Source organism: Antechinus flavipes, chromosome 1 (assembly GCF_016432865.1).
Source record: "Antechinus flavipes isolate AdamAnt ecotype Samford, QLD, Australia chromosome 1, AdamAnt_v2, whole genome shotgun sequence".
NCBI classification, from domain to species: domain Eukaryota; kingdom Metazoa; phylum Chordata; class Mammalia; order Dasyuromorphia; family Dasyuridae; genus Antechinus; species Antechinus flavipes.
This window is the reverse complement of record NC_067398.1, coordinates 336,679,320-336,706,794: the sequence shown is the minus strand read 5'-3', so window position 1 is coordinate 336,706,794 and position 27,475 is coordinate 336,679,320. Positions and strand designations below refer to the sequence as shown.

Here is a 27,475-nt window from a genome sequence, read left to right as displayed (position 1 = left end):
AGCCGCCATAATACTGAGATCTTAAAACTGCCCTTGCTACTCCCTTCTACCTACTACCCAGCTAATCCAAACCTCTACGACTTCACGCCATTCAATAACAGCCTTCTACCAAGTGAACAGGCCTTCAATCAATCTTGCACACATCGCTGATTTAATTTCTCATACATACCTTCAGTTCTTCCTCCCCATCCCGTCTAGTTCTGTAAGCAATCAAATCAATACTGCTCTTGCTACTTACTGACATAAAGACTATGTCAATTTATTCCTCAAAGGCTCCAAAAGGCGTTCTTATGACTTTCTAAATCAAAGAATCCCCTCTTGCATAGCAGTTTCATTTATGTATACCTCTTCCTTTTAGAAAATAAGGTTCTTGGGGCAACTCGATGGTACAGCGCACAGAGCACCGGTCCTGGAGCCAGGAGGAACTTGCTTCAATGTGGCCTCAGATATTTAGCACTTACTAGCTGCATGACCCTGAGCAAGTCACTTAATCCCAATTGACTCACACCCTCAGACACAAAAAATCCCAAACCCCAAGAAAGTAGGTTCTCGAGAGCCAAGACTATCTAATTTTTGTATTTGTACTCCCAATGCACATCACAGTGCACATCATACAGTTTTGAGTATGGTAAACACTCAATAAATACTTCTTCATTCATTGACTTATTTATTCCACTTAAGTATTCAGTGGCTTTCTATATGCAAAGTCCTCAGTCTAGCTTTCAAGACCTTTGAACCTAGCTTTACATAACTATTTTAACTCACATTTATATAGTATTTTAAGATTTATGCACTTTTTCTTCCATAGCCCCATGAGCTGGGAAGCACAACCTTGAGTCTACAGATGAGGAACCTGAGGCACAAGGAAGTTAAGGAACTTGCTAGTCAAAGAATAAGAATTTTCTCTCCAGAATTTCAGAGTTGTAGAAACCTGGATGGCCATACAGTCCAATTCACACCTGAAAAAGAAATCATTTAGGGAATAGCAAAAGTGAAATTCAAATTCCCCCAAATCTTGTGATTCCAGATGCAAAATTCTTTCCTTCAGACTCCTTACTTCAGCAAACCTATATTTTCTTTCTCTTCTTCTCCCTTTCTCCTTTTCTTTCTCCCTCCCTTCCTTCTTCTCTGTCTCTCTCTTCCCCTCTCTCCTCGTCTTCTCTCTTTCTCTACCCCACCCCACCCCTGCCATATTCTACCCTGTTCCTTGAATATGCCAGGCTAATTTCTGTTTCTGTGCTTTTGCTTCCACTCCCCAAATAAGTTCTTAGCTTTCTCACAGCAGGGATCCCATCCCTTTCCTCCCTGTCCTCCTCAAAGCTCCTCACTCTGCTGGGCACTGGTATGAATCTAGACCTACAATGCTTTCTCAACCTTATTCAATAAGCACTAATTAAGTACAGACACCATGCTGGGAGTTGGAGCTCTCCAGACAAAAATGAAAGCCAGCTCTTGCCCTTGAGGAGCTTATGCTCATCATAATTTTAGGGGCCTGTACCCTGCAAACAGGTAAGTAAACACAAGGTAATAGGGGAAGAACACACAATAACATTTAACAAGTAGGAAATGGGGAGGGGGAGGGTCTCAGGAGTTGATCCTTTAAATGAATCAAGGGATCAAAACAGGTGGAATCCAGGCAAGGGGGCTAGAGATGGATTGTTAAGGATTCAAGGAACAGCAAGTAGAACACTTTGGCTAGAAGTGAGACGTGGACAAGAATATGAAATAAGCCTGGAAACATCAGGCTGTACAAAGCATTCAATGGCAAAGTGGGAAATCTATGTCTCCCACTAGAATGCAAGCTGCAAGAAGGCAAGGGCTATGCCATACCCCCATCTGCTCTCTATCCCAGCAGCTCCAAGCCTAGACTCCTGTGGACAACAGGTGCCCAACAAATCTGGGTCTTGCCTTTCGCAGATGCTTCCATTCACCACCAGGTGGTGCAAGGCTCCCACCCAGACGCCTCATGGGGGATGGGCAGAGGGAGACTTCTACCAGGTGCCCCAATGCCATAACTAGGCTTGCCCATCTGGTGGCCTGCAGGTCAGAGGCCCCCATTTTCCTACCCTGAGGAAAACCGAACTCCTCACTTGGACGGATGGAGAAACAGGCTAAATGTTGCTCCCCTCTTGTCCCTCACTGGGAAGGTGGCTCTCTCCCATTCTTCAATCCCATGGCTGACTGAGTCCCAACTCACACCAGGCGGAAACATCCCAACCCATTCCCATGCAATCTACTTCCCGGCCCCAACGGATCCTGGGTCTTGCCCCCTTTAACAGCACTGTCCAGTCACAGGAGCCAGGCTTGGCTCGCAAACAGCCGGCCTTGCGCACAGAGCTGCGATCCTCTCTCCCGCCCCACGCCTGAAAGGCCCGTGCCCACAAACAGTGGCTGCCACGGCTTGCCGGGTTCCCCCTGCGGCACTGATGATGGTCTCCCAGCTCCCCCGGGGGGAAGACCCGCTCTCAGCCGCCCCCCGATTCTGTCAGCACCAGTACACTATGAAGCGCTGGAGGGCCCGGCCCTGGCCCCGGCACAATGGGACAGGAGGAGGAGGGTCTGGAGTGGGGGGCACCCCTACCCCAGACGACGCAAGAGGCAGCCTCTCACAAAGGCTCTAAGGGCGCGCAGAAGGGAAAAGGCAGCAAGGGCTGTTTTCATTGGGCAAAGAGGAAGACTGGTAGTCAGGCCGGTCCTGAACCACAGGCCGAGTCTCTGGCTAGAAGCTCTGCCACTGCTGAGTGTGCAGGCCAGGTCAAAGGCAGGGGCAGCCTTCGGGGGCAGGCCAGCCTCAACTCTCTGACAGAGAGCAAACTGCCCCACAGATGGAGGAAGCTTCCCCAAAGTTCTGTTTCAATGTAGCCACTTCGATAAAATGTGATGTGAGTCTCTTGCCCCCCATCCTGGGTGGTGCACAAGAGGTGGGGGTCTCTGCCATTCTCAAGGTAACAGCCCCGCAGCACCCCAGTGCCACCTAGCCTGACGAGTTTCCTCCGTCCCGGCGTCCTGCTCACCTCATGAAGTCGCTGTACTCCATCCAGAAGACCCCCTCGCTACTGCCGTGGGGCATCAGATCGTGACGCAGGTGCCCGGGCCAGTGGGGCCATTCGTCTGACCAGCTGCCGTTCCAGGAGAATCGTCCCCAGGGGTTGCGCAGTCGGAGCAGCCTGCAGCGGGCAGTGTGACAGATGAGAAGTGCCGGGCTGCGACCCACCTGACACCCCCGCCCGGCAGCAGGCCTCGAGAAGCTGTCATCAGTCACTAAAGTCCTGGGCTCTGGAGACAAGCTAACAGCCTTTCAGAGAACACATGTACCCTCTAGTCTTCAGTACTGGCAGGGAGCCCCCCCTTCCCCTCCTGGCTCCCTGGCGACAGGATTCAGGTACCTTCAGGACTCCAGAAGCTCTGCGGGCTTAAGCTCACCCTTTTTTGGCCGTTTCTTTCACCGTGAGGCAGGTGAAGATCCCCTGAGGCACTCACCTGAAGCCCTGGACATCTCGCACATCCAGAATGGAGTAGGCGTGGCGGGGGCGGAGGCCCATGCTCTCGTACGCTGCGTCATCTACCTTCATGTTACCCCCTCCGCAAGAAGCACCCATGAGGAACCTGTGAGCAGGGACACACACAGCACAGCCCACGCTGACGGGGCAGCACCAGACTCAGCCAGGTCGGGCAGCTGAGAACGAGCCTTTTGGGGAAACAGGGGAGACTGTAGGCCCTTGGACCAAGTATTCTCTACCCCACCGTGACAGCTGCTCCACCTTTCCCCAACCCTCAGAAGGCTTTCTGACGTAGTACTGTTCCACAAGAGGAAGCTATCTGTATAGTAATCATAACACTGAGACAGTACTCTGAGGTCTATGGGATGGCACTTGTTAGGGCACAAGTTCTAAAATGTAATCTAGAGACTTAATACACATTCCTCTAACTTCTATAAGACAAACTGGGTATGGTAATAGCTGGCATTTTCCCAACTCCTTTAGATAAAAGTTTCCTAAGATTCACTATTGACTTCCAAAGAGTTTCCAGAATGGAGAATGCCAACCTCCAGACTCAGGGGGAGAAGAATGCTTAGGAATCCTTGCATACAGGCTCCAACTCTGAGACAACCAGAGGGGGTCCTGATGGATTCTCAGAGCTAATTATTGTTTAAGCCACTTCTCCCTAATCCAAAAGTTAGCACTAGTCATATTGTAACTATGAAGCAACTTTTGTGCCCAGGACACTTCTCAGGGTTACATAATTAAGTTCAAGCCTGTTTGGGAAAGGCATAAAGCAAGAAAGTGGGAAATGGCAGTAGTGGTGGTACTCAAGAAGAGTATGCCTTACTAGACCATTCTCCCTAGCTCTCTTTGGACCGGTACAAATATCTGTCACTGAAGGACTTCAATACTTCAACTAAAGGCAGTTCCTCCTTATTTTATAGTGAAAGAAAGTCAAAAGCTGAAGAAATTTCTAATTTGTTCTGACTCACATAGGAAACATTACAAGAAGGATCAGAAATCCAGTTTCCAAGTCTTTTCTAGGCAGTAGGAAAGGCTGCACCATCTCTCTCCTTCAAAGACCCCTCAAGCAAAGAGCCGAAGAACACTGCCCTCCCTTAACACTTTGCAGACAGCAGAATTGAGGTCCTGAGGGATAGAAACAGTAATTCCCTTCACATCGCCAGGAGGAAGAGAACTAAATCCAATCCAAATGTCTCAACTCCCTGACAAATTAGGCAGCAACCAGGTGCCACTAAAATAGGTAGAGAGCTGCTCAAAGGCAGCCCTTCTTGTTAGGGGAATGTTTGACTGCTTTTCCCTTTTTGCAAACTCAGCATATGGGAATTTTCTGCATTTTATCTTGAGATTTCAACAGCCTGAAGTGAGTATAAAGCCCTAAAATTCCCACTAATCCTTGGAAGAGAAGACTTGAATGGAAGAAGAAGGACACTGCATGCTGTTGATCCAACACATGCTGAGCATCAGCCCCCGTCCTTCCTGCTGCCCTGGCAAAGCACCAGTCCCACAATCTCGAGTGAGGGATCTGACCTCTGGCTAGTGGGGAATGCCCCCAAGATTTTAAAGCAATACCAGTTCCCCCCCCACCCCCATCTCCAGATTAAGGGTTTTTGCCAAGTCCACACTCAGGTAAGAGAATGATCCTCCAGCTAAAGAAGCTCTCATTTTGCCTCCTGCATATGTACTATTGGCTCTTTCTGAAACTTGCCCGTGACCTGGTTCTTCACTGTAGTTGGAAACTGTAGCTATTAATGGTTCAAGAACACAAATAAAGCAAAGGTAACTCTCCTTAAAACAAAACACAACACAAAAAATGAAGTTCAAGGAGCATCTTGTCAAGGCTCACAAAATGCCTGCCACATCCGGATTTCTAGATCTTGAGTAGTCACTCTAGCTCCTCAGACAGGGAGGGTCTATTGTCCTCTTGGGCCCCCTTTCCTCCCAACTTTCCTGACTGCCGAGACGCAGCCCCTCCCACCTCCTCTTACCCAGCCTCCTTAGAACTCAGCATTTTGGCCCAGATGAGGTCAGTGTCAATGGGCTCCTCTCGGGGGTTAGTGGAGCTGACCTGCAGCATCAGACTCTCGCAGGGGGCACCAGTGAGTGTGGCCAGGCCTTCGATGGCCCGCCCAGCCTGGAGGGCAAAGTATGAGCCATGCAGCTTGGCCAGAGCCTTCTCCATGAGAGCAACCCACAGCTGTTTCCGCTGGGCCTGAATGGAAAGATGAGTATGTTGGCATTTCAATGGCATACCAGGGCCAAAGTATCAGCTTCCCCTCCATCCACCAAGTTCCCCTGACTCCAGAGAATCCACCCCCAGTGGGCAGCCATGGGCCACTGTCTGTCATGTTCATCTGCTCTTTCTGTTGCTCCTGCCTGGGAAGGAATGGCCCCTCTTGGCAGCTTTTAGAGCTTTCTTCAGCCTAATATTTTGACCTCTGAAGCCCACTCTGCCCAGTGGCCTGACAGGAGCAGGGAAGGAAGCACTGACCTGAGAGAAGAGAAGGTACCCACACTCGTCACAGGGCAGCATGTCATCAACCAGCACTGTGGTCCACGTGCCATCCTTGCACAGCCGAACCTGGTATGCTCCTTCTGGACAGAGAGTACGAGTGATCATCACCCGCTCCACCAGCTCTGGACGCTCAGCCAACACTGCCAGGGCACTGAGGAACCTGTCAAAAGGGGATGGCTCAAACTAGACCACCCTGAGCCTGTCCAGTCCACTCTCTTGTCCCTCAGAATAGATGCAGAACCCTGACTATGCCAGCCTCGGGCACATTTCAACTCCCCGCCCCAACCAGTTCTTCCATCTCCAAAGAAGCAGGTCCTGTCCAGTGCCTAAGCTTCTGGGGAGTAAGGGGGAAGTGACAAGGAGCCCTGAACTCTTCAGATCAAACCACAGCATCCCCTGTATTGTGAACCCCTTTGGTTGTCTGGTGAAATTCATGAAGGACCTCTACTCAGAATAAGTTTTTTAAAAATATTTCTTAATTGAAGGAAGTGCTACATTTTGGTTAGAAGTTAGTGAAAATAAAGATATAACGGTTTTCCCCTCCAAATTCAGAGACCTCCAAAATCTATTTATCCACAGACCCCTTAAGTTCACAGACCACAGTTTAAGAATCCCTTCCTCTTTGGATTAGAATTCAGGAGCCAACTGAACCCAGAGGCTGTGAAAGCACACATAGCCTCCAGAGCCACAGTCATTCCAGCCCAAGGCAGTATCTGTGGATCTTTTTCAAACAAGTCTGCAGGGGGTGAGAGGCTGACAGGTCCCTCCAGCTTGTAGCCTAGAATCATTAACATGCCAGAAGCAGAAGGGACGTTGAAGATCATCTAATTCTCCTTATTTATAGAGGGGGAAATGAAGTCTTAAGAGTGGTCAAAAAACTTGCTCATGGTCCCCAAAAGATAGGTCTCCCATACGCCCTTTACTCCACATTACTTCAAGACCAAGAGATCAGAAGACTGACTCTTCCCACTAGGAGGGTGTTGTTGGGATGAGCTGGGTAGGAGTCAGATTATTGGCAAGTGTCATTTAATCTTCTTCACTCTAATGTAGAGGAAGTGGATCTCTCACTCTGGAGTGCCAGAAGGAAGATCACTGCCAGCATGGGAGATCCAGCTGCCCAGCAAAAGCTATCTTAATTTCCTGTCTTCTTTAACACTTTATATTTCATCTCTTGGGATCACAAACTCTGACAAACCTTGAAGCTAATGTAGCAAGAAAGATCTGTTTAGCCTTGGGTGATGGGAAGGGAGTGTATAACAGTATTCCTCTCCAATATCAAAGACCATCTGGAAATGTGGCCCCTTACCAGCAGTTCCCTAGGAGTCCCTGAAGGATGTCAGAGGGCCGGGGTGTCCGAAACACTGACCAACTGACTGTCTGGTCCTTGAAAATGCTACAGTTGATTTCATGAGGTCGTAACCATTGCTTTACCCGCTGCTGGACACTGTCTCCTTCAGGGAAGCCCACAGACTCTGGACCAGGGGGGAAGCTGTCATCCACAAAGTTCACTTTGTTCTGAGAAGGAAAAAAGCAACCCAAACAAAACTACATTAAGGGGCCGGCAGTATTGGACACTAGAATCCCAAGCCAGATATAACAGTAGGTTGTCATGCACTGGGAAACAAAGCAGTCCCTGCCAAAAAGCACCATGAGTAGTGTGGAGCAGGGTGCAGGTAGGACAGAGAAAAAGCAGATTTACTAGTGCAGACCTGATGGATCTGCTGAGATTGATAGTACTTACCACCTGGTAAGCACTCAATAAAAAGTTTGAAACAAAAATTGGCTATAGGATAGTTCAAAATAATAATCATTTGTGTTTATACAGTTTTATACTTTCCATAGCAGTGACATATCCAAAATTCCATTTAAACATCACAATATTGCAAATATTATATCTATTTTTCAAATAGGGAATTAAGATGAAGAAATGTTAAATAATTTGCCTGAAGTTATACATAAGTTAGTAGTGGCACTTTAGTATTGTTCTCCTTGCATCACTCAGGAGGCTTAAGTTCTTCTCTCAGATATACAGTAATCTTGGAGGTATTCCAGCAGGTTTTGACATAAAATGTAATTTTCCTTACATGAAGGAGTCACATCTCCATTTTATAGATGGAATATTGGTAGGAAGAGACTTTGATATGGTATGCTATTCAATATTTGTTCTTGATATTCTTTTCTCTCAATCTACCTAAACTGTTTTCTCTCCTGCAGGCCTTAATTTCCCTGTAAATATTGAGATCATCCATCAAAAGCTCACTTTTTTCCTTAACTCTATACTTCAAACTATTTCTACAACAACTCTCACTCTTTCCTTCTTTGCTCCAAGCTCAGAAGAAAAAGTGACCTTTTTCTTTGCAAATACCAACTCCTCCATTCAGGCCTTTGTTCCTATAATCCTGCTGCCCTTCCCTGAGCTAACAAGCTCACAAATAGACAATTTCAATCAATCATTTGCCTTCTGATTAATTTCCAGCCTCTCCTTATCTACTGGCTTCTTCTTTGCTGTTTATACATATCTCCTTTATCCTTAAAAAAAATTTTTTTTTAATTCACTTGTTCTTAGTGTCTCTTTAAGCTACTGTCCTAAAGACCTCTCCTTCTTTAGACAATGTAACAAGTTGGGAGAAAAAGTTCTCTAGAATGGACCTTCTAGAAACAACTATCTATGTTGTTCTATGTTGTTGACTCATAATCTTTACTTTTATACCTTACACAAGCTTCTCAACTCCTTGCAATGTCTTCTTATACCATGCAAATGAAACCACTTCCTCCAACATTAAAAATGATCTCTTAATTGCCTAATATCCAAATTCAATAACCTCTTCTCAGTCCTCATGTTTCTTGACCTTCCTAAAACATCTGATACTACTGAATATCTCCTTCCCCTGGATACTCTCCTCTTCCTGTTTTTTTTTTTTTTTTTTTAATGACACTGCTCTTTCTTTGTTCTTCTAGATGAATACCTTTTTCAGTCTCTTGCTGGATCATCATTGATATTCCAACCCACTAACTATGCATGTGTCCTGAGATTCTGTTCCAAGACCTCTTTCTACATTTTTCTAATAGTGATCTCATTAGCTACTTTGGGTTCAACCATCATCTCCATTCAAGTGACTGTCAGATTTATGTATACATGTATGTACATATATATGTATGTGGGTATGTATGTGTGTGTGTATTTATATCTATCTATCTAAATGACCACAGTATCTCTCAAACTTTAGTCCTACATCACCAAAAGCCTGATGGATATCTTCAAGAGTCCATAGTCACCGCAATATGTCTAAAACTAAACTCATTTCCTGCCTTCTCTCCCACCCCTATGCTTTCCCTTCTATTTCTCCATATCTGGTGAAATTCTCCTCATCCAGATTTTCAAACTCAATGTCATCTCCAATTCTCTATCCTTACCACCCATATCCAACTTTCTAAACTTTGTCAATTTTAGCTCCATAAAGTCCGCCTCCCTTTCCATCTCCCAATTTCTTTCCTCAAAACTACAGGACCAATTGGGAGGCCTGAGTAAAAGAATGAAAGTCAGAAAGGGAAGTAAGGGGGATGAGGGCAGAATGAGGACCTGTGATTCCAGCAACTTCTCTATGAAATATATTCTTAAAAGGACTTTAAGAGGTTGTTTGGCTCACACAGCCAGAGGCTACTAGCCATGACTGGAACCCTGAGTTTCTTGGATCCAAAGGCAACTTTCTTTCATGCCACGATTTCACAGACAGAAACTTCGAGTTTGGACACAAGTGGTCAGATGAAGATGAATTATTTTTGTAACTGCAAATGCGTGACTCAAGGGGTGATCAATACAAAGATGAAAGCCAAATATCAAATGGCAGGGACAGAAAAGAAGACAATATTTCTGGATGAAATACAAATGAAAATTTCCAAAACTATCACTGTAGAAATAGTTTAATTTCCTCTAAGTTGACCAATAGCCTTAACACTGGCTAAAGCAGTCATAGCTAATAGCCTACTAGAGGAATAACAATTGTTGAACTAGGGGATTCCAGCAACAAGCTGCTTTCTACTGACAAGGAAGAAGGCGTCCCTGGACCTCACTCCATCCTAACCATTTGTCCCCTAATATTCTGGCTTCCAAGGAGGCTTCTAGCTCAAAGAACTCAGGGGTAAGGATCACAGATTGAAAATCCCCAGAAAGACCTCTTCACATCACTGGCTTGCTAACAAGGCCATACTTAAAAGAGATGAAAATCATTCTTGTTTTATATAGATTTGCAAAGGGACTTACATACTTTCCTTTGGTCTTTGGCTCCAGCAGCTCCAACCCTGCCTGTGGGGACAATCTTCCCTTTGCTGCCTGACGTTCTTCAAAGAGAGCTTTCTGAGATGACAGGGGTTGGCTGCACCCTGGTGAAAGCTGATTCATAAAGTTAGAATAACACTCCTAGCTTTACTGAGTCTTCCCTCATCCAGACAGGAGAAAAGCTGCAGCAGGGATGGTGACTGCTCTACTGGGAGAGGCAGAGAAAAGGAGAAGATTCTGGGCTTAAAAAGGCTTTGCTTGCCTTGGACAACGAGATCGGAACTCATCCTTCCCTCGTTTAACCTGCCTCTTCGATCTTCAGTGCCAAGAACATTGTCAAAGCAGACGAGGGCCTGGAATGGGGAAAGGGATAAAGTAAAATGCAGACTTGGAAATCATCTAGCTGGGGATTCTTAAATTTTTTTTTCCACTTGTGACCCCTTTTCACCCAATAAGTTTTTACATGATCCTGGGCATATAGGGATATAAAAGAAGGATACAAAGTAAAACTTTACTGATAATAAATCATAATTTTGTGACTCCACATTCAGTTATAAGTTCCCATATGGGGTCAGGACCCATAGTTTAAGAAGCTAGGATCTAGTCTATACCTTAAACTTAGGGCAAAAAAACCCACTCAAAATGTCCTCTCAAGCAAGCTGCCTGTCTTGAACATTTATTTCATGAAACTATCGGTTTTCCTTAGAAATATATTCTGATGTCTGCTTCTTCATCACAATGTTTCCGATGTTTAAACCTAATCCTTACATGACTACAATTTAAGCCTGTCCTCTTGTTGTATCCTCAGGCAAGAAAAAAAAAAGTTTGCCTAAAAATCTAGATACATTCAACAACTTAGTTAAAACCATTAAATCTTAAAAACTTTCAGATGAAACAAGAGGTCATCTTAATCAAATGAAGAAGCCTTTCCACAATGACCCTGAAAGTAGTCATTTAGCTTCTGTTTAAATCCCTCCAGAAGAGGAACTTAACTATTTCCCTGAGGCACGACATTCTATTTTTTGACATCACTCCAAGTTCTTCCTGATATCAGGCAGAAAACTTTTAACTTTGGCTCTGATTCTGTCCTTCAGGGGAAAGCAGAGCCAAGTGTTATCCTTCTGACAAAAGCTATCAAACATGTAAACTACTTTGAAGGTCTGTCTCTATTCCCAGAATTCTCTTCTTACTCAATTCTCTGGAATCCCTCACTTCCTTCAAAGATCAGATCAGATGGCTACCTCTTGGCCTTTGGGTTCCTCCAACTGATTAGTGACCTTGCCCTTCTCAGATCCCTTTATATTTACTTATAAGCAGAGGGAAATTCCCTAAAGGCAAAAATTGTTGTTTGTGCTATATACCCACTGCAGAGTATAGTGCCTTGGCATATAGGAATGAATATTCAACAGAAGCACTTAATAATTTTTTTTCAATTAACATTTATTTTTCTCCCTCCCTTGTTTTTCCTGCCTTGTTAAACTGAATTGTAATCCACAAAATATGATAAACATAGGGACTATTACAAAAACTTTTCAGGTATTTGAAGAAAGGGACATGTACTTCATTCACTCATTCATCCAAGCCACCATTCTGAATCTCTCTATCTGGGTCAGCATCTGCCAAGTGGTCCTGGACACAACACTTTGATTCTCCAAAGTCCGTGTCTCCAGTTCCTAGAGAAGTGGCCCATTCATCTGGAGTGTCAACCCAGCTGATTGGTGAAAAATGTGAGCTAGCCCTTTCAGGCAATATTATCTCATGGCTGACTTTGGATACTAGATCACATTTTATGTTCAAATCCTATTCATCCATCCAGAACTGACCCAGGATACTCAACTATCTGCCTGCTACCATGTATTTACCAACTAGCCATTTCCCATCCTTCCTACTATTTGCCCTGGGAACAGTAATTAAATCTATTAACTATGGATTATTATTGCTCTATCATATAAAAAAAAATAAACTCACTATCTCTGTGACTATCAAAGATTAAAATTCCTTTCCCTGGCCACTGCTCCTCCATATATTAGGACATGAGTTCATTGAGTATGGGGATTTTTTTTTTTTAAATATGTCTTGTATCCCCAGCACTTAGCCTAATAGCTAAGATATTTTGTTGTTATTGTTTAGTTTTTGTGTATCACCTAGCTGTCCTGGCTTGGATATAGTTAAATGCCTAATAAATGCTTTTTCATCCACTCCTATATTGCTTAAATCTCTTTACCAGGCCAAATATTGCCAATTGTTAAAATATATATCATATGGTCCAAATGGAGAAGATGCTCCCTTTCAAGTTAATTTAGTAACTTATTACATGCTTACTATGTGCAGGGGCACTAAGTTAGATCTTAGGGATAGAGACAAAATAGAAGAGTTTCACTCCTCAAGGAACTTATATTCTACTGGGAGAATAGAATACATCAAAATATAGGCAACTAGTAGCGCATCGATAGAGTGCTGGGCCTGCAATCAAGAAGACCTGAGTTCAAATGTGACCTCACATACTTATAGATGGAGTATCCTGGGTCAGTTCTGGATGGCTGAATAGGATATGAAGATAAAATGTGGGCTATAGTATCCAAAGTCAGCCATGAGATACAATTGGCTGAAAGGGCAGCTCACATTTTCTACCAGTTAGCTGGGTTGACACTCCAGAGATGAATGGACTACTTCTCTTAAGGAACTTGGGGCTCTGAGCAAGCAAGTCACTTAATCTCTTTGTGCCTCAGTTTCCTCAGCTATAAATAAGGATTAATAACAGCACCTATTTTAGGGTTGTAGTGAGAAAAAAATGAGACAATTAACATTTTGCAAATCTTAAAGGGCTATGTAAATGTTAGGTATTTACAAATGCTACCTATTAAAATTGCCCTTGGAGATAACTGCTCCATTCCTCTTGCCCTGAGGAGTCTGCATATAACTCTACAGTTATAAGAAATCACAGTAGTCTGGAAAGTAGATTTAGTCTAATTTAGGGGAGAGTTACATTGCTTGATTTTTCTTAAGTCTCACTGTCTCTTATTGCCAACACACTAGGAAGAACTTGGCAATGAAAAGCAAAACTTTGAATGTGTTTTTGTCATTTTTTTTTTAATATTGCAAGGAAATCTCCCTCTTCCTCTCTCTCTCCCTCCCTCTCTCCACATTCCCTTTAGGGTCTACAGGAACTGAAGAATTTCTCATTTCAAACAGTGACACATACATCCAAGTGAGTGTGTACATGTGAGCACACAACATACAAGCACCCGCTCCTCCCAAACACTTCCCAAGCCTCTTTAGACTTCAAGTTTTTGATCTGTAAAATGAGGGAGTTGTTTTAAATGACCCCAAGGTTCCTTTCAACTCTAGTAACAATAACTCTTCTAAAGAAGCCTTTATAGCATCTTTGGGGACTGGAAAGAAAGTTTCTCTTATACCAAGTGGACTAGAGGGACTGTTTTCATTTTTTCAGTTTTAGTTTTAAGGGTCAGTGTCAGGTACATTGTCTCAATCTGGGCTCTCCTGGATCTTGTTGGTGGATTCTAAGAAAGCCCTCGACTCTGGAAGGCCCCAAATGACTAATGGCTCAGCACAAAGGCAATAGGCCTTGTTCTTAAATATCCTTAAGAACAGCGCCATCAATAAAAACTCATTACTTGATTCTTCACTTTTTTCTTTACAAAGTAATCAGTTATTAACATTTATTCGGTGCCTACCACGTGTGTGAAGCAAAGTGCTTACTGCAGTGGAAATGAAGATCCTTCTGACCCAGAGACTTTAAAATTGTATTAGGTTAGGGATAAAACTATGCTCATATTTATTATGAAAATATTTTTATGAAATGAAAATTATTTTCATCATAAATTGGGGCAGAGAAATAAAAATGGGCCAGAATATGAATGGTTTCAATCATCAGGACTAGACAATATTTCTTCAAGTTATATATGCTAAGTGCTGCCAGACATCTGCTATAACCCAGGAAAGGAAAAACTAGTGGTAACTAGTGGATGCTTTCAACCTCAAAGTTATTATTAATAGCATCCCCTCTTCCTGGGGAAGCAAACAAAAACAAAGCACCTTAACACTGTTCTGTTCACCCTGAAGGTAAAGTCCTGCCCTCTTACGTACGGTGACTGAGAAAACACTGGTCACTAGAAATCAGAAACACTTAAATGGAACACGATCCCAGATTATTCTAAACAAGAGCTTGTTCTGTGACAGCCATCCCAGACTGGCATGCTGCAGTCTTTTCACAGAGAATGAAGGACAACTATTTGATACAAAAAAGGGACTAGAACAAGAGATGATAGTCACTAGAAGTTTAGCCAATGATTCCAAACGTGTTGACTGTATACTCCTATCAATAAATTTTTTTTAGTATAAACTCCCAATGTGCATATTTACTTGTTTGCAAATTAGAGACATGTATTACTATTATAGTAATTATGTACATAATAAAACTTTAAAAATAGAAATAATAAAAGGATAGCATACATATGAAATAATATTTGATCCTAGAGTCAATAGGGAGTCATAAGAATTTAAGAGGGCAGCTAGATGTTGCAATGGATAAGAGTGCCCCGAGTTCAAATCTGACTTCAGACACTTTACACTTACTAGCTGTGTGACCATAGTCACTTAACCCTAAATGCTTCACAAAAAAAAAGGAAGAAAGAGAGAAAGAATTAAGAAAAAATTTTTTTTTAATTTTTCAATTACTTTTTAATTACTGCTCTGAAGCCAGACTATACCACCTTCTGAGTCAGAGCAAGGTAACATGGCAGGCTGGGATAGGTCTTGCTGGAGAGTGCAGGTGGGAGTTCTTAGGGGCACTTGAATTGTGCTCAAGTCCCTGAGGAGAAGAGAACACATGTGATGGTACTGGAGACCAATCACACAAATAATAACCCTGGAGAGGGATTATGACCCATCTTCCTAGCCTGTGGTAGCTGATCATGAACCTCTTAATAGTCAGGTCACACAGCCAGCCAGGAGATCCTAGTTAAGTGGGGAAGTGACCCCAGGATTTAAATTTGTAGGTCTCAAGAGTTGGGATACCTGTGTTCCATTTCAACCACTGTCACTATCTCTTCCAGGGTCAGTCACCTTCCCTGAGAAGGTTTCAGATTACTTACATGTAAAAAAGGCTATGAAACATGAGTCACTCCTGGGCTCCCAGGAGGTGGGATGATGAATGTGCAGCTTCCTGTCAGGATTCTGGGGGTGAACAAGGGTGGAGTATTCAGTTTCACAAGAGAGCTCTTCCAAGGGAAAGAAGTCTCAAGGGAGCCATGCTGCTGAAACTCCTTGGGTTTGCCTGGGTTTGTCACATGTGGACCAAATATTGGCAGAGAGTTCTTCCCCATCTGCAAGGGAACCCTTCATGCAGGCTCTTGTGACCACTTCTGCAAAAGCACCTCTTGAACATGAGCACATCTAGAGCACTCAGTAACTGCAAAGGGCTTTCTTTAGCCCTTTTATTATTTTTAATTCCTCACAATTCTTTTTTGTATCACCAGCTCTATTTTGTAAGTAAAAAGAAAAAGATGAGGCACAAAGAGATTAATTTATCAGAAGAGCACTGACCACTGGAATATGGAGCTTTAGAGCTTGGTGAATTAAATGATAAGTAAGAATAAAAACTATCAATCTCCCCACTTTAAAGGGAACTCATATCTTCTTGTGTAAATCTGATAGATTTTCCAACTTCTCATAATATTGTTTCAATAACTGAATGAACCTGTATAACCCCTCTCAACTTCAAGATTGTTAATAGGATTTAGAGAAAAAATTAATTTCTATTGTATAAATAAGTAATTACTAAATTAGAATTAAGACATTTCCCTTCTATTTTCTCATTCAGGGAATAACCTCGGGAGGCCAGTCAATCAATCTTTGAAGGACATTGCTGACAGATGAGATTGCCCAAATTCCCAGATCGTGGGTGGAACCCCACCCAATTAGAAGTCCTTACATTTGTTTTAGAGTGTAAACAGAATTTAATCTAGGTAAATTCTTGCCCTGAAATAAGCCTAGGTCATTGTTTCCCTCCATAGGAATTCAGGGTGATCCAGTTTATGAAGGAAAAAACTCAGCAGAGTGGTCTGGGTAAAAATGGATTCCTTTGTCCAGATTTTTGGAGGCAGCTGAATCTCATGATCAAACCATATTCTCTATTTTTAGCCTACCCCCTCATTAATTGTTCACCAATCATGGTTGATTTTCACTTGTCAGGGCACCTCTTTTTCTAAAGGTATTTAAGCATTTAATGATCTCCATGGTTTTGTCTTTGGTTACTGAGACAAACAGTGAGCATTAATTTATTGATTACCAGCTAGCTTAATTAATAAATTGATTATTAATTACCCAGAAACTGTGTCTTCTGGGTTTTTATTCACCTCAAGAGCTATATGAGACTTTAGAAACTATCTAGTTCAACTCTCCACAATTTAGATACTAGGAAAAGGAGGCCCAGAAAAGTAAATTGGTTTGTTTTAGGTTACAGGGGACAGCAATAATATATTAAGTAGCAGAATAGGGTTTGAACTCAGGTTCTGTAACTCCAGCAATGCTAGTGCTCTTTGCTACTCTTTGTTGTCAGGATATCTAGGAAGCTCTTTTCAGATACCAAATATCTGTCCCCAGTCTTGGTGAAACCTATCCAGGTGCTTTACCTGGACAAATCTTTAGTAAGATCTGACCTTTATCATCCATAGCAGAGGTATAAAGGAAATTGTTTACACAGACTTGCCCTCCTGGACTGCTTATTATCTGAATAGTATGCAATTTAGTTTCCAATCCCACCACTCAATTGAAACCATTTTCTTCAAAGTTACCAATGTTCTCTTACATGTGAAATCCAAGACAAATCTTGGTCCTCCTCCTTCTTGAACTTTCTGCAGCCCCTGACATTGCTGACTGTATCTTCCTCCTCAGTAGCACCTCTCCTCTGGGCTTTTGTGACACCTGTTGTGTCTTGCTTCTTCTCCTACCTGTCTGACTGCTTCTCTTCCAGTCTTCTTTGTTGAATCATCCATGTTCCCTCTCCTAAGGCTTTCCTCTCTTTCTACATCCTCTTTCTTGGTGACCTCACTGCCTCTTATGGATTCATCAATCACCTTCATGCAGATGACTGACTCCCCAAACTATATATTCACTTATTTACCCTAGTTTCACTCCTGAACTCCAGTCCCCCATTACCTGTTAGACACTTCCATCTGAATATCACAAAGGATTTCAAACTCAGCAAGTCTAAAACTAAACTTGATACTATTCATCCTCATCTTGGAATTATCTGATTCCCTTCAATCTCACAACTCATATCCAAACAGTTGCCAAGTCTTACTAATCCATGTCCATGACATTTCTCACATATATTCCTCCTTCATTGCCTTCACTGAGGTACACACCCTCGTTACCTTTTGCTTGGACTGCTTGTTTGGACTATTGCATTAGTCTACTGACAGACCTCGCATCTGGTCTTGTCTTTCTCCACTTAATCCTCTGCACAGCTGCCAAATCAATACTCCTAAATCACAAACATGATCGTATCATTTTCCCTGCACAAAAATATTCAATGATTCCTTATTCTCTCTAGCACATAATGCACTTTACTTAGCCTGGCATTTAAAGCCCTCTATAATCTGATAGCCAACTACCCATTTCAGTTTTAAGCTATACGATTCCTCTTTATGGAACAGCTATATGGTGCAGTGTTGGGTTTAGAGTCAGGAAGATCAAAATTCAAATCTAGCCTCTGTAACTTAGAGCTATATCCATGCTATACCCACTTTTTTTTCTGTTTTTTTTTCCCTCCTTTTGCCATGGTTTTCCCTTTTGTTCTGATTTTTCTTTCCCAATATGATTCATAAAGAAATATGTATTTAATTGTATCCTAGGATATACTGTGACATATTTAACATGTAAAGGACTGCTTGCCATCTGGGAGAGGGGGTGGAGGGAGGGGAAAAGTCAGAACAGAAGTGAGTGCAAGGGATAATGTTGTAAAAAAATTAGCCAGGCATGGATTCTGTCAATAAAAAGTTATAATTATTTTAAAAAATTTTAAAAATTAAAAAAAGAAATGTGTATTTAAAAAATTTATATTAAAAAAAAATAAATTACCTATGTGGAGAAAAAAAGAAGCAAAAAAACCCCGAAAAATGAAAAATAAACTTATTTTATGGACAAGTCACTTCAACCCATTTGCCTTATTTGTAAAATGGGAAAAATAATAGCACCTAGCAACAAGGGTTGATGTGAGTGTCAAAAGCGATTATAATTGTAAAGCACTCAGCACAATCCCTGGCACATAGTAAGCACGAAAAATGTCAGCTACCACCACCATCATCATTATTAATCTACTCTCCATTCCAGTCAAACAGGTCTGCTAGGTATTCTCTAATTTACACAGCAGTCTGTTTTTTGCCTCCATTCCCTTTGCAGAAGTGGTTCCCTGTGTCTGGAATGTACTCCTTCCTTTCCTCTTTCCTCTTAAAAATTTCTACCTTCTTTTCAAAGCACAGATCAGGTGCCACTACGTAGATAAGATTTAAAAACATTTTTTTTCTATTTTATTTCATATAGCCTAAGATCACAAATAAACACAAGTCTCTTTACTCCTTCTCCCCAACAGGAGCTGCTATATTGGATAACCAGACCCTGAGGTCCTTTTCTCATTTGGATCTTCTCTGGAAGCTGCAGGATCCTGGAGAGCAGCCCTCCTGCTGCATAGTGGAGAGGGACATTTAGAGTCAACTTTTCTGCCGCTGGCTTTCTGAATGATACTGGGGGAGTCACTTATTTTGTTGGCCTTAAGTTCTTTCAGTAGATTCTTTGGAGGATGGGAAAAACCATTCCATAGATGATGGGCCCTTTACATGCCCAATATTATAGCTGACTGATGAACCTCAGAATCTAAGAGATCTTGCCTTACTGTATCTATAACTTGATGAATTCTGGCTTCCCCTCATTCTGAAGCAAAACTTACCATCCACTTTCTTCTGAAAAGTAGAGGATCTCAGATGTGGTACTCCAAAGAAATATAATTTCAAAGTTAGAAAGGATTCAGTAGGCAATATAGTTCAACCTATGTCTGAACCGAATCCTCTGTATAACATATATTATAAATGATCATCTGATCTTTGTTTGAAGACCTCCAATGAAGGGGAATCCACAACCTTCCAAAACAGCCCATTTTTATAACAGGTTTAATTGTTGGAAAAGTTTACTTCATATTAAGCTTAAATTTGCCTCTTAGCAACTTCTAATTAATGATCCTAATTCTGCCTTCTGAGGCCACACATTTAATACCTTTTCTGTATCACAGTTCTTCCTTCTGATACTTGAAGAGAGCTATTCTAGCTAAGTCTTCTTTTTTCCTCAGATCCTTTAGTTGACTCATATCGCAGAGTTCTCAAGGTTGCTTATCATCATGGTCAGTGACTTCTGGAAAATCTCCAGGTTGTCAACATCCTTTCTCAAACAGAGTACACAGAACTTAGCAAAACACTCTAGATATAATCTGATCAGAGAGGTAGATAGTAGAACTATCACCTCTCTAGTGATCACCTCTCCTCAATGCAGTCTAAGATTGCATTCACTTTTTCTGTAAGTTTTATCACATGCTGACCAACTCAGATTTTCTAAATGGACTATTTACTAATCAAACCTTCCTATTTTGTGAAGTTTTTTTTTTTTTTTTAACCTAAGTGTAAGACTTTATGTTTGCTATTAAATTAAAGTAGTGATATTTAATAGTGCTTTAAGGTGCACAAAGAAATTTATATATTTTATTTGATTGTCATAAGTCCTGTGAGAAGTGCTATTATTTTTATATCCATTTTATAAAAAAGGAAACTAAGTGACTAACTCAAAGTCAGGAACTTGACTAAGGTAAATATCTGAGGCAGGATTTGAAGCTCAGTCTTCTTGACCCAAGTCAAACACCTTTCCCATCTTCATGTTGCTTTTATTCTATTAGATTCACTCCAATGTTCTAGTATATAAGTCTTTTGTATTCTGATACCACCCAATATAAGATAGCTTTCCTTTCCAGCTTTGTTATTCTATGAATTTTATAAATATACCAGTGATAAACCTTTTCATCTTCAGAGGTCAATCATAAATCCTTAAGTCATTTCATAAAGCTATCCAGAAAAATGCTATCCATATTCAGAGAAGGAACTGAGAGTGTCTGAATGCAGATTGAAACATGCCTTTTTTTTTCTTTAAACACTTTATTTTTCTTGAGAGTTGGGCTTTTTTTCCTTCTTTTTTTGGTCTGTGTTTTCTTTCACATCATGATTGTTATGGAGATGTTTTATATGATTACACATTTATAACCTATATTGAATTGCCTGAATTCTGGTGGAAGAGAAAGAATCTGGAACTCAAAGTTTTAAAAACGAATGTCAAAAATTATTTTTACATGTAACTGAGAATAAAATAAAATACTAAAAAAAAAAGTAAAAAAAAATTCTTTGCTAAAGTCTAATGTAGTAATCTTGTTAACAAACAAACAAAAAAGAACAGGAGATATTTGGTATGTGATCTGTTCTGGATGAAGTTAGGGTGACTTATTCATCACCATTTCCTTTCCCATGAGTTCACTAGCCATTCCCTTAATAAAATATACCAGAATTTTTGTTAAGAATTGTAGTCAGCTTCAATAACCAAAAGTTTGTTCTTCCCTCCTCTTTTTTTTTTTTTTTAAACTGGGATATCATTCACCTTGCTCCTTTTCATCATCTTTTAAAGATTGGGGCTAAAGGTCAGCCATCACATCCTCCAGTTTTTTTTCATCCAATGGGATATAATTCCTTCCGGCTTTAATCTATACTAATTTTGGGATCAATTTCCATCTTTGCTTTAATCTTTCCCGTCAAAAGATTGTTGTCCTTGGCATAGGATACATAAGCAAAGTGAGAGCTGAGCCAAGTCTGCCTTTTTTCTAGTATTACAGTCTTACCCTCATTGAACCACAGACTTTCTTTGATTTTCCTCTTCTCTCAAAAACAGTTTAAAAACAAAACAAAAACACTTTTTTTCTCTCCTATGTTTTTTTCCTTTTGTTCTGATTTTTTTCTCCCAACATGATTCATAAAGCAATGTGAATTAAAAATAAACGAATTAAAAAACAAAACAAAACAAAAACAAAATCTCTCTTTTGTCAAAGCTGAACCCATTCCAGGCCTTGTTTTAGGTCAGCATACGACAAATGCCTAAGAATACCCAAGAGCAAGTTATTTCCCCAGACTTCCTTCTTATCACAAGAACAAAGTCAAAAGCAAACTGAGAGGACTCTAATTGCTTTCCAGCCGGGCTTCTTGACTGGTCTTTACCTTGTCCAAAGCCCTTCAGTCATACTAGGTGTCCATGCTCTCCCTTCTGGGCCGTGCCTGACACTGCATCCTGATTCCTCAAAGCTCTTTTTCTTGGCAATGATTTTGACTTACCAACAGGGTAACAATATGACTAATCTTCAATTAAATTATTAAGCACATTAAAAAAAAAAGTCTTTTGCTGTTTGAGTGATGGCAAGGACAGACTAACTGGGCTGAGCGGCTCATTCTGACTCCAACAGTTACTGATGTTGAATCCCACAATTCTCTCTGAAGCAAGCCATACATGACCTAATCCCTGTCAGGATCAGCTTTTTAGGGAATGATATCTAGGCTGCAGATGAGCAAAACTGCACCTGCCAAACAGGCAAGGAGGCCAGTCACAGGAGCAGAGTAGGCTTCGTCACCAGAGGCCCCTGTTACACCTCACTCCCTGGGGACTCTGGCAGGCAGGGAGAGACCTTAGGGACCCACAATGGACTTCCCTCAGAGCAGACCAGTCATTACATTGAGTTTCAGCTGATGGGCTCAGGGCTGAAGGAGATATAGCTGGGTTAAGCCCAGTGGAAATTAAGCAGTCAGGCTTATGAAAAATCAGTCACTGGACTTCATGAAAAACATACTCTGCATCTCCCTTCTACTCCCTTCTGGTTTTGTTTCCATGGAAATGTGAGTCAGGGTGTGGGGAGGGGTTCTGAGCATGTGCGTTGCTGACAGCTGCTTCTGTTCTCTTAGACTCATCCCTGTAAGAAGAGGTGGCAGTGGGTGACCAGGAGGGGGAGGGCCGAATCCAATGCAGACATTGCAGTCAAACAACTGCTACAGCTGCAGAACTTGAAAATGAATGATTGGCAGGGCTTGGTAATTGTTCCAAGGGCTGATGTTCGGGGATATTTAAAGACCCTTCCCCCCAAAGCTGAGGGTTGACTAGCTAAAATGACCTGGAGGCTGCTCCATTCTAAATTTCCTCTGATCTCATGATTCTTTCTGATTCCATGTGACTAGAGATTGGGAAGATTAGGGGACTAAATCAGCTTTCCCCCACTATCCCCAGGGGTGACAGGAATATATTACAAGTCTGATGTGAGTTGATGGCACCTGAATGGGGAAAGCTTGCTTTTCATACATGGAAATCAACAGTGGACATTCAGTCCAGATAAAAAGTAGACCCCAGACCTCTACCTGCTATGAATGACATAAGGGCTTGTCCCTGACAGGTGGAACTGCCTTACCTTGCACCTGACCCAGGTGTTTCTCTGTGACTCAGTCAAAGCCCTGAGCCAAAGGTGGGCACTTAGTGAAACTACAATGTGGTGAAAGAACAAAGACAAGGCCCCATCCGACAGCACCAGACTGCAGAGCCCAGGAAGGGGTGGCAGCAGAGGCAGAAGCGGGGGCATCGAGGGAAGAATGGGGGGGAAGCAGTGAGAGAAAGCCAGGCCTCAGAGCGAGGAAAGGGGAAGGCCCCGGCAGGCCGCGCCCTCCCCCCCAGCCCGCAGGCTGCCCCCTACTTGCCTCCCGGCAGAAGGAGACGATGTTCTCCCAGAGAGCCTTCGCCTCGCCCTCGTCGGTCTGGCGGCGCTTCTCCACGTGCATGCTCTCCCTGCGCGTCAGGGGCTTGGCACCCTTGCGCTGGGCCAGGCAGCCCTGCGGGGTGTGGCAGGCGGCACAGTTCTTGGTCTTCGCCTCATTGAGCAGGGTGCAGGCCGGGCAGGCCCACTCAGGGGGTGGCGGGGGCTGGGCGGGGAAGAGCCGGGCGGCCTTCCGGGCAGAGGGGGCCCGGCCGCAACAGCAGTCCCCTGCCTTGTCGGCACCACAGTCCGGGCAGTGGGCGGTGGGCTCTCCCGTGGAGGCCCCACCCCCGTGCTCCTGGAAGCCGTGCAGCTTGGAGGAGCCGCAGGCTTTGCACTTCTGAGCCACAGTGGGGTTCTTAAGTGTACATCTGGCACACGACCAGGTGGTGAAGTCGGGGCTGGAGGGGCTGGCGGGGGTGAAGCGGACAGCGTCCCCCGTCAAGTCGATGATGTCACTGCCCTGGGGGGCACCGCAGTTGTCACACCTGGAGCTGCCTGCAGGATTGTGCAGGGAGCAGGAGAGGCACCTCCACAGAGGCGGACTGGCTTCGGCCTCCTCCTCCAGCACGCTGAGGCGCTTGCTAGCCAGGATTTCTTGGAAGCGGGTGGTGGGGGGGGCTCGGACCTGCCCCTGGGGGGACCCTTTGGGCCCGGGGACTGTTGTGGGCTGGGAAGCCTCAGGCACCGGTGGTTGTAGCTGGGGAGGCACCTCCCTGCGGCTTCTGGGGACGGGGTTGTTCTGCAGGGTCGGGGAAAAGGGGCTGAATGATGGCATTTTGGGGAGCTCTTGCTCAGTAGCAGCTGGATCTTGATTCGTTGAGATGGAGTCAGCCTCAGAGGGATCTGTGGGTAGGCCGGGTTGTGGAGGGGAAGGGGCAACGTGGAAGCCCGCAGGAGTAATGATCTCAGGGACCACCAGCGCCTCGGGGGGAATCTTGGGCAGCGAGAGCTTTCGTGGGCCTCCACAGGCAGAGCAGGAATTGGCGACTGGGGTATTGTGGAGGGTACATCGCTGGCAGGCCCAGCCGCCTTCCGGCTCCACTTCCTCTGGGCTTTTTCCTCCTGACTCTCCAGCCTCCACCTTCAGCACTGCTTCCTCCTTGCAGCTTCCTCTGGGCTCCACGGAGATTGTGGGGGGCTTGGGGAGGACCCCATTGATGATGGGGAGTGGGGACGTTCCTGGCAGAGGGTCTGGGGCAAAGCCACACACCTCACAGGCCCCTTTGCCTGGGAAGTTTCTGAAAGTACAGCGGGCGCAGGGCCACTTCTGCTCTTCCACACTGAGCCTCAGTATGTGGTTTAGGTCAGGCTTCTGTCGGGGGGCCTCACAGATGGAACACTGGCGCTGGCCTGCAGGGTTCAGGAAAGTGCACCGGGTACAGGACCATTCCCGGACTGCGGCCATAGAACCAGGCGAATGGGTGTGGCTGCAAAAGAAGGAACAGGTGTCATTTCCAACGCATAGGTGACTGGTAGAGATGAGAAGGACTTGGGTTCCCGACCTACTGCTGGCCTCCAATCCCAAGATTCTGAGGGGATGGGAGTCCAGATGTGTTCGGGCTGTTCTGGGGCAGTCTCCAACTCAATTCGCACTTTAGGGATAGGAAAACTGAGGATATCCAATTCACATCAGCAGAAAGAAAAGGGCACTAAGATGAAGAGATTACAAGCTAGAGGACTGTCTGCCCTTGTGCTGCTTGGTACCAGAAGGAAACTCTAAGATCAACAAGTAGAAGGATTTTGTTGTTGTTTTTTGAGGAGACTGAAGGGAGGGTTGGGAATGACCAGGGGAGAAACAGGTCAACATAAGAAAAAACATTCTAACCATTAGAGCTATCCAAAAGCAGAACAATCTGTTTCACTAAGACTATGATTTCCCTGGTCACTGGAGGTCTTCAAGAATCAATTAATTTGCAAGCATTTATTAAGTGCTTACTATGTGTAAGGATTACCGAAAAGATGAACTATCACATAAGGGAAGGAGGAGGGAGATTACTAACTAAATAATTTCTGAAGTCCCTTCCAACTTCATGACTGAATTCCATTAAGAACCAATTCAGCTGCCCACTTTCCCCCACCTCAGGTACATACAAGCTGTATGAATTAAGCAAGTCATAAACTCTCTGTCTCTATACCTCAGTTTCCTCACCTATAAAATGAAGAAGTTGGGGACTTCTATGGTCCCTTCCAGTTCTAAATCTCTGATTCTTTTACTCTTTGGAAGTCAAACCCTAAATCTACCAGAGGCTGAATGATATTTCCACAATCCACCATGAGGCTGCAGAAGCTTCTCTGCAGGACCAAAAGCCTCAACAAGGTGCAGCCATGTGTTCCTTTTCTCAGCACTCTCCTACACCCTACCAACCTCACTGTGGATCCAAGGATGTTTTTCTAGAGATGACAGAAAGAGGAAAAGGAAGATACTAAGAGATATCTAGGAAGATATCTAAGAGATAAAGAGAAGGTGAGTTTGGGTAGGAACAGGTAAAAGAAGGGGAAGATATGAAAGAGGGAGTATAATTAGAGAAACTCAAAGTGGGGGAACATAAAAGAAACATCAAAGAAAAAAAGAGCTAAAAGTGGGGTCAGAGGAAGAGATAGGTGTGCCCCAGCTGCCATTCTGAGGCGAAACCCAGGTCAATCTGCTCCCATTCCTACACTTATGTTCTAGTTTGTTGCTTCACCAGAGACCAAGATATTTCTAACTTGACCTTTCACTAGCTCTTTCTTATTCAAACCCCAGGCCCAAGTGGTGGCTTCAAGGTGTGAGCTGGATGATGATAATGTTATAATGTCACATCCAATCCCAGAGTCACAAAGATAATGTCAGTAATTTTATAAACCGATTTCCTCAGAACAAATCAACAAAGTAGTTAAAGTGAAAGTATTTCCTCCTATTTTATAAATAAAGAAACTAAGACTCAAGTAAGATGAAATAATTAATCAGAGATCATACAAAAAATGGTAAAGCCAGAACTCAAACCTAGAACTTCTAAGTCCACATTTGGTACTCTTTGCATCAAATCACACTGCCTTTCTTGAGTCCTCCTGACACCCCCTGTTCAGCCTATCTCCTTCTTTTCCTTCCCTAGATCTTCCCACTGGCATGGCAGAGTTAGAAAAGCACACTGGAGTCAGAGCATGTGGATTTATTGCCTGTATGACATCGGGCAAGTTATTTAATGTCTCTGCACCTCACTTTCCATCCACAAAATGAGAATATTGGGCTGGATGAATTCTGAGGTCCTTGTCAATGTTACATCCTATGGAAGCTCCCCATGGCAAGGGCTGTGCCTGATTCTGCATTCTACACAGCACTTAGCTGACTATTGATGTTCAATAAATGTTTAACTATAAACAATAATAAAACAACAGCAATAATGATGACCTCCTGGAGGCCCTTTACTTAGTAGTAAGTTAATATTGTTGCTGAGCCAAGACAACAGAGCCCAATTGTTAATGTACTGTCCCCAAAGCACTAGGATCACCTTTCTCCTCTCTGTGACTCAGTTTTCTCATCTGTAAAATGAGCAAGTCCCTTTAATTCTGACATTCTGTGGTCAAAGGTCATGGACAACTCTAATAGGTAAATTCTAAGGTACCTTGCTCCATATTCATATTGACAAAATAGGGAACATGAATCTGAAGACAGGGAGTACATAGCAAAAAAAAAAAAAAAATGTAGGATCACTTGTAAATGAGACACATTATAGGGCAGATAGACTTCAAACAACGTTCCATTAAGTGGGGTATTCAACTTATAGATTGGATCCCATTAGACCACAAACAGCTAGTTGTGAGTGGGGAGAAGACCTGAAAGGAACCAATGGTATGATTATTTGGACAAAGAGAGAACTGTTCAATGTGGTATCAGTACTGGTTACATCATAACAAACCAAGAGACTCAGATGTTTACTACAGTTGTATCATGTTCTCTTTCTAAACTTGGGAGGGGAACACAATGGAATTTGTATAGGTCCATTCTGACTCTTATCACAGAGAAGACATTATAGTAACTTAGGGATTCAGGATTTCATTGTTGTGGGTATTGTGTAAATTTCTGCAGATTATAAATAATCTACAATTGCTGTAGATGGTCTTTGATAACTGTATGATAATGTTATGGCAGAAAAGTCTTAGCATCTCACTGATACTTTTGGGAATGAACTTAGACTAGTCCTCAAACGACAGACACACCTGTCTGCTGCTCACTCTACAGCCAAAACTTTTCCAGAATGAGTATTCTACTGGCACAGCCTTCAAGAACCCATGATTGCTTTTATACT

At 43.1% G+C, this 27,475-nt stretch overlaps 1 protein-coding gene across 3 annotated transcripts in view; it reads right to left on the bottom strand.

Moving 5' to 3' along the window:
- CAPN15 (calpain 15) overlaps nucleotides 1–27,475 on the bottom strand; it is a 99,031-nt gene that overhangs the window by 6,249 nt on the left and 65,307 nt on the right. For all 3 annotated transcript variants that reach the window (XM_051968961.1, XM_051968959.1, XM_051968960.1), the window contains 6 exons: nucleotides 23,131–24,616; nucleotides 7,325–7,533; nucleotides 5,995–6,178; nucleotides 5,492–5,715; nucleotides 3,481–3,606; nucleotides 3,015–3,167 (listed from right to left, as the gene is read on the bottom strand). In XM_051968961.1, the coding sequence (XP_051824921.1) occupies nucleotides 3,015–3,167; nucleotides 3,481–3,606; nucleotides 5,492–5,715; nucleotides 5,995–6,178; nucleotides 7,325–7,533; nucleotides 23,131–24,616 (2,382 nt within the window). The remainder of the gene's footprint in view (nucleotides 1–3,014; nucleotides 3,168–3,480; nucleotides 3,607–5,491; nucleotides 5,716–5,994; nucleotides 6,179–7,324; nucleotides 7,534–23,130; nucleotides 24,617–27,475) is intronic.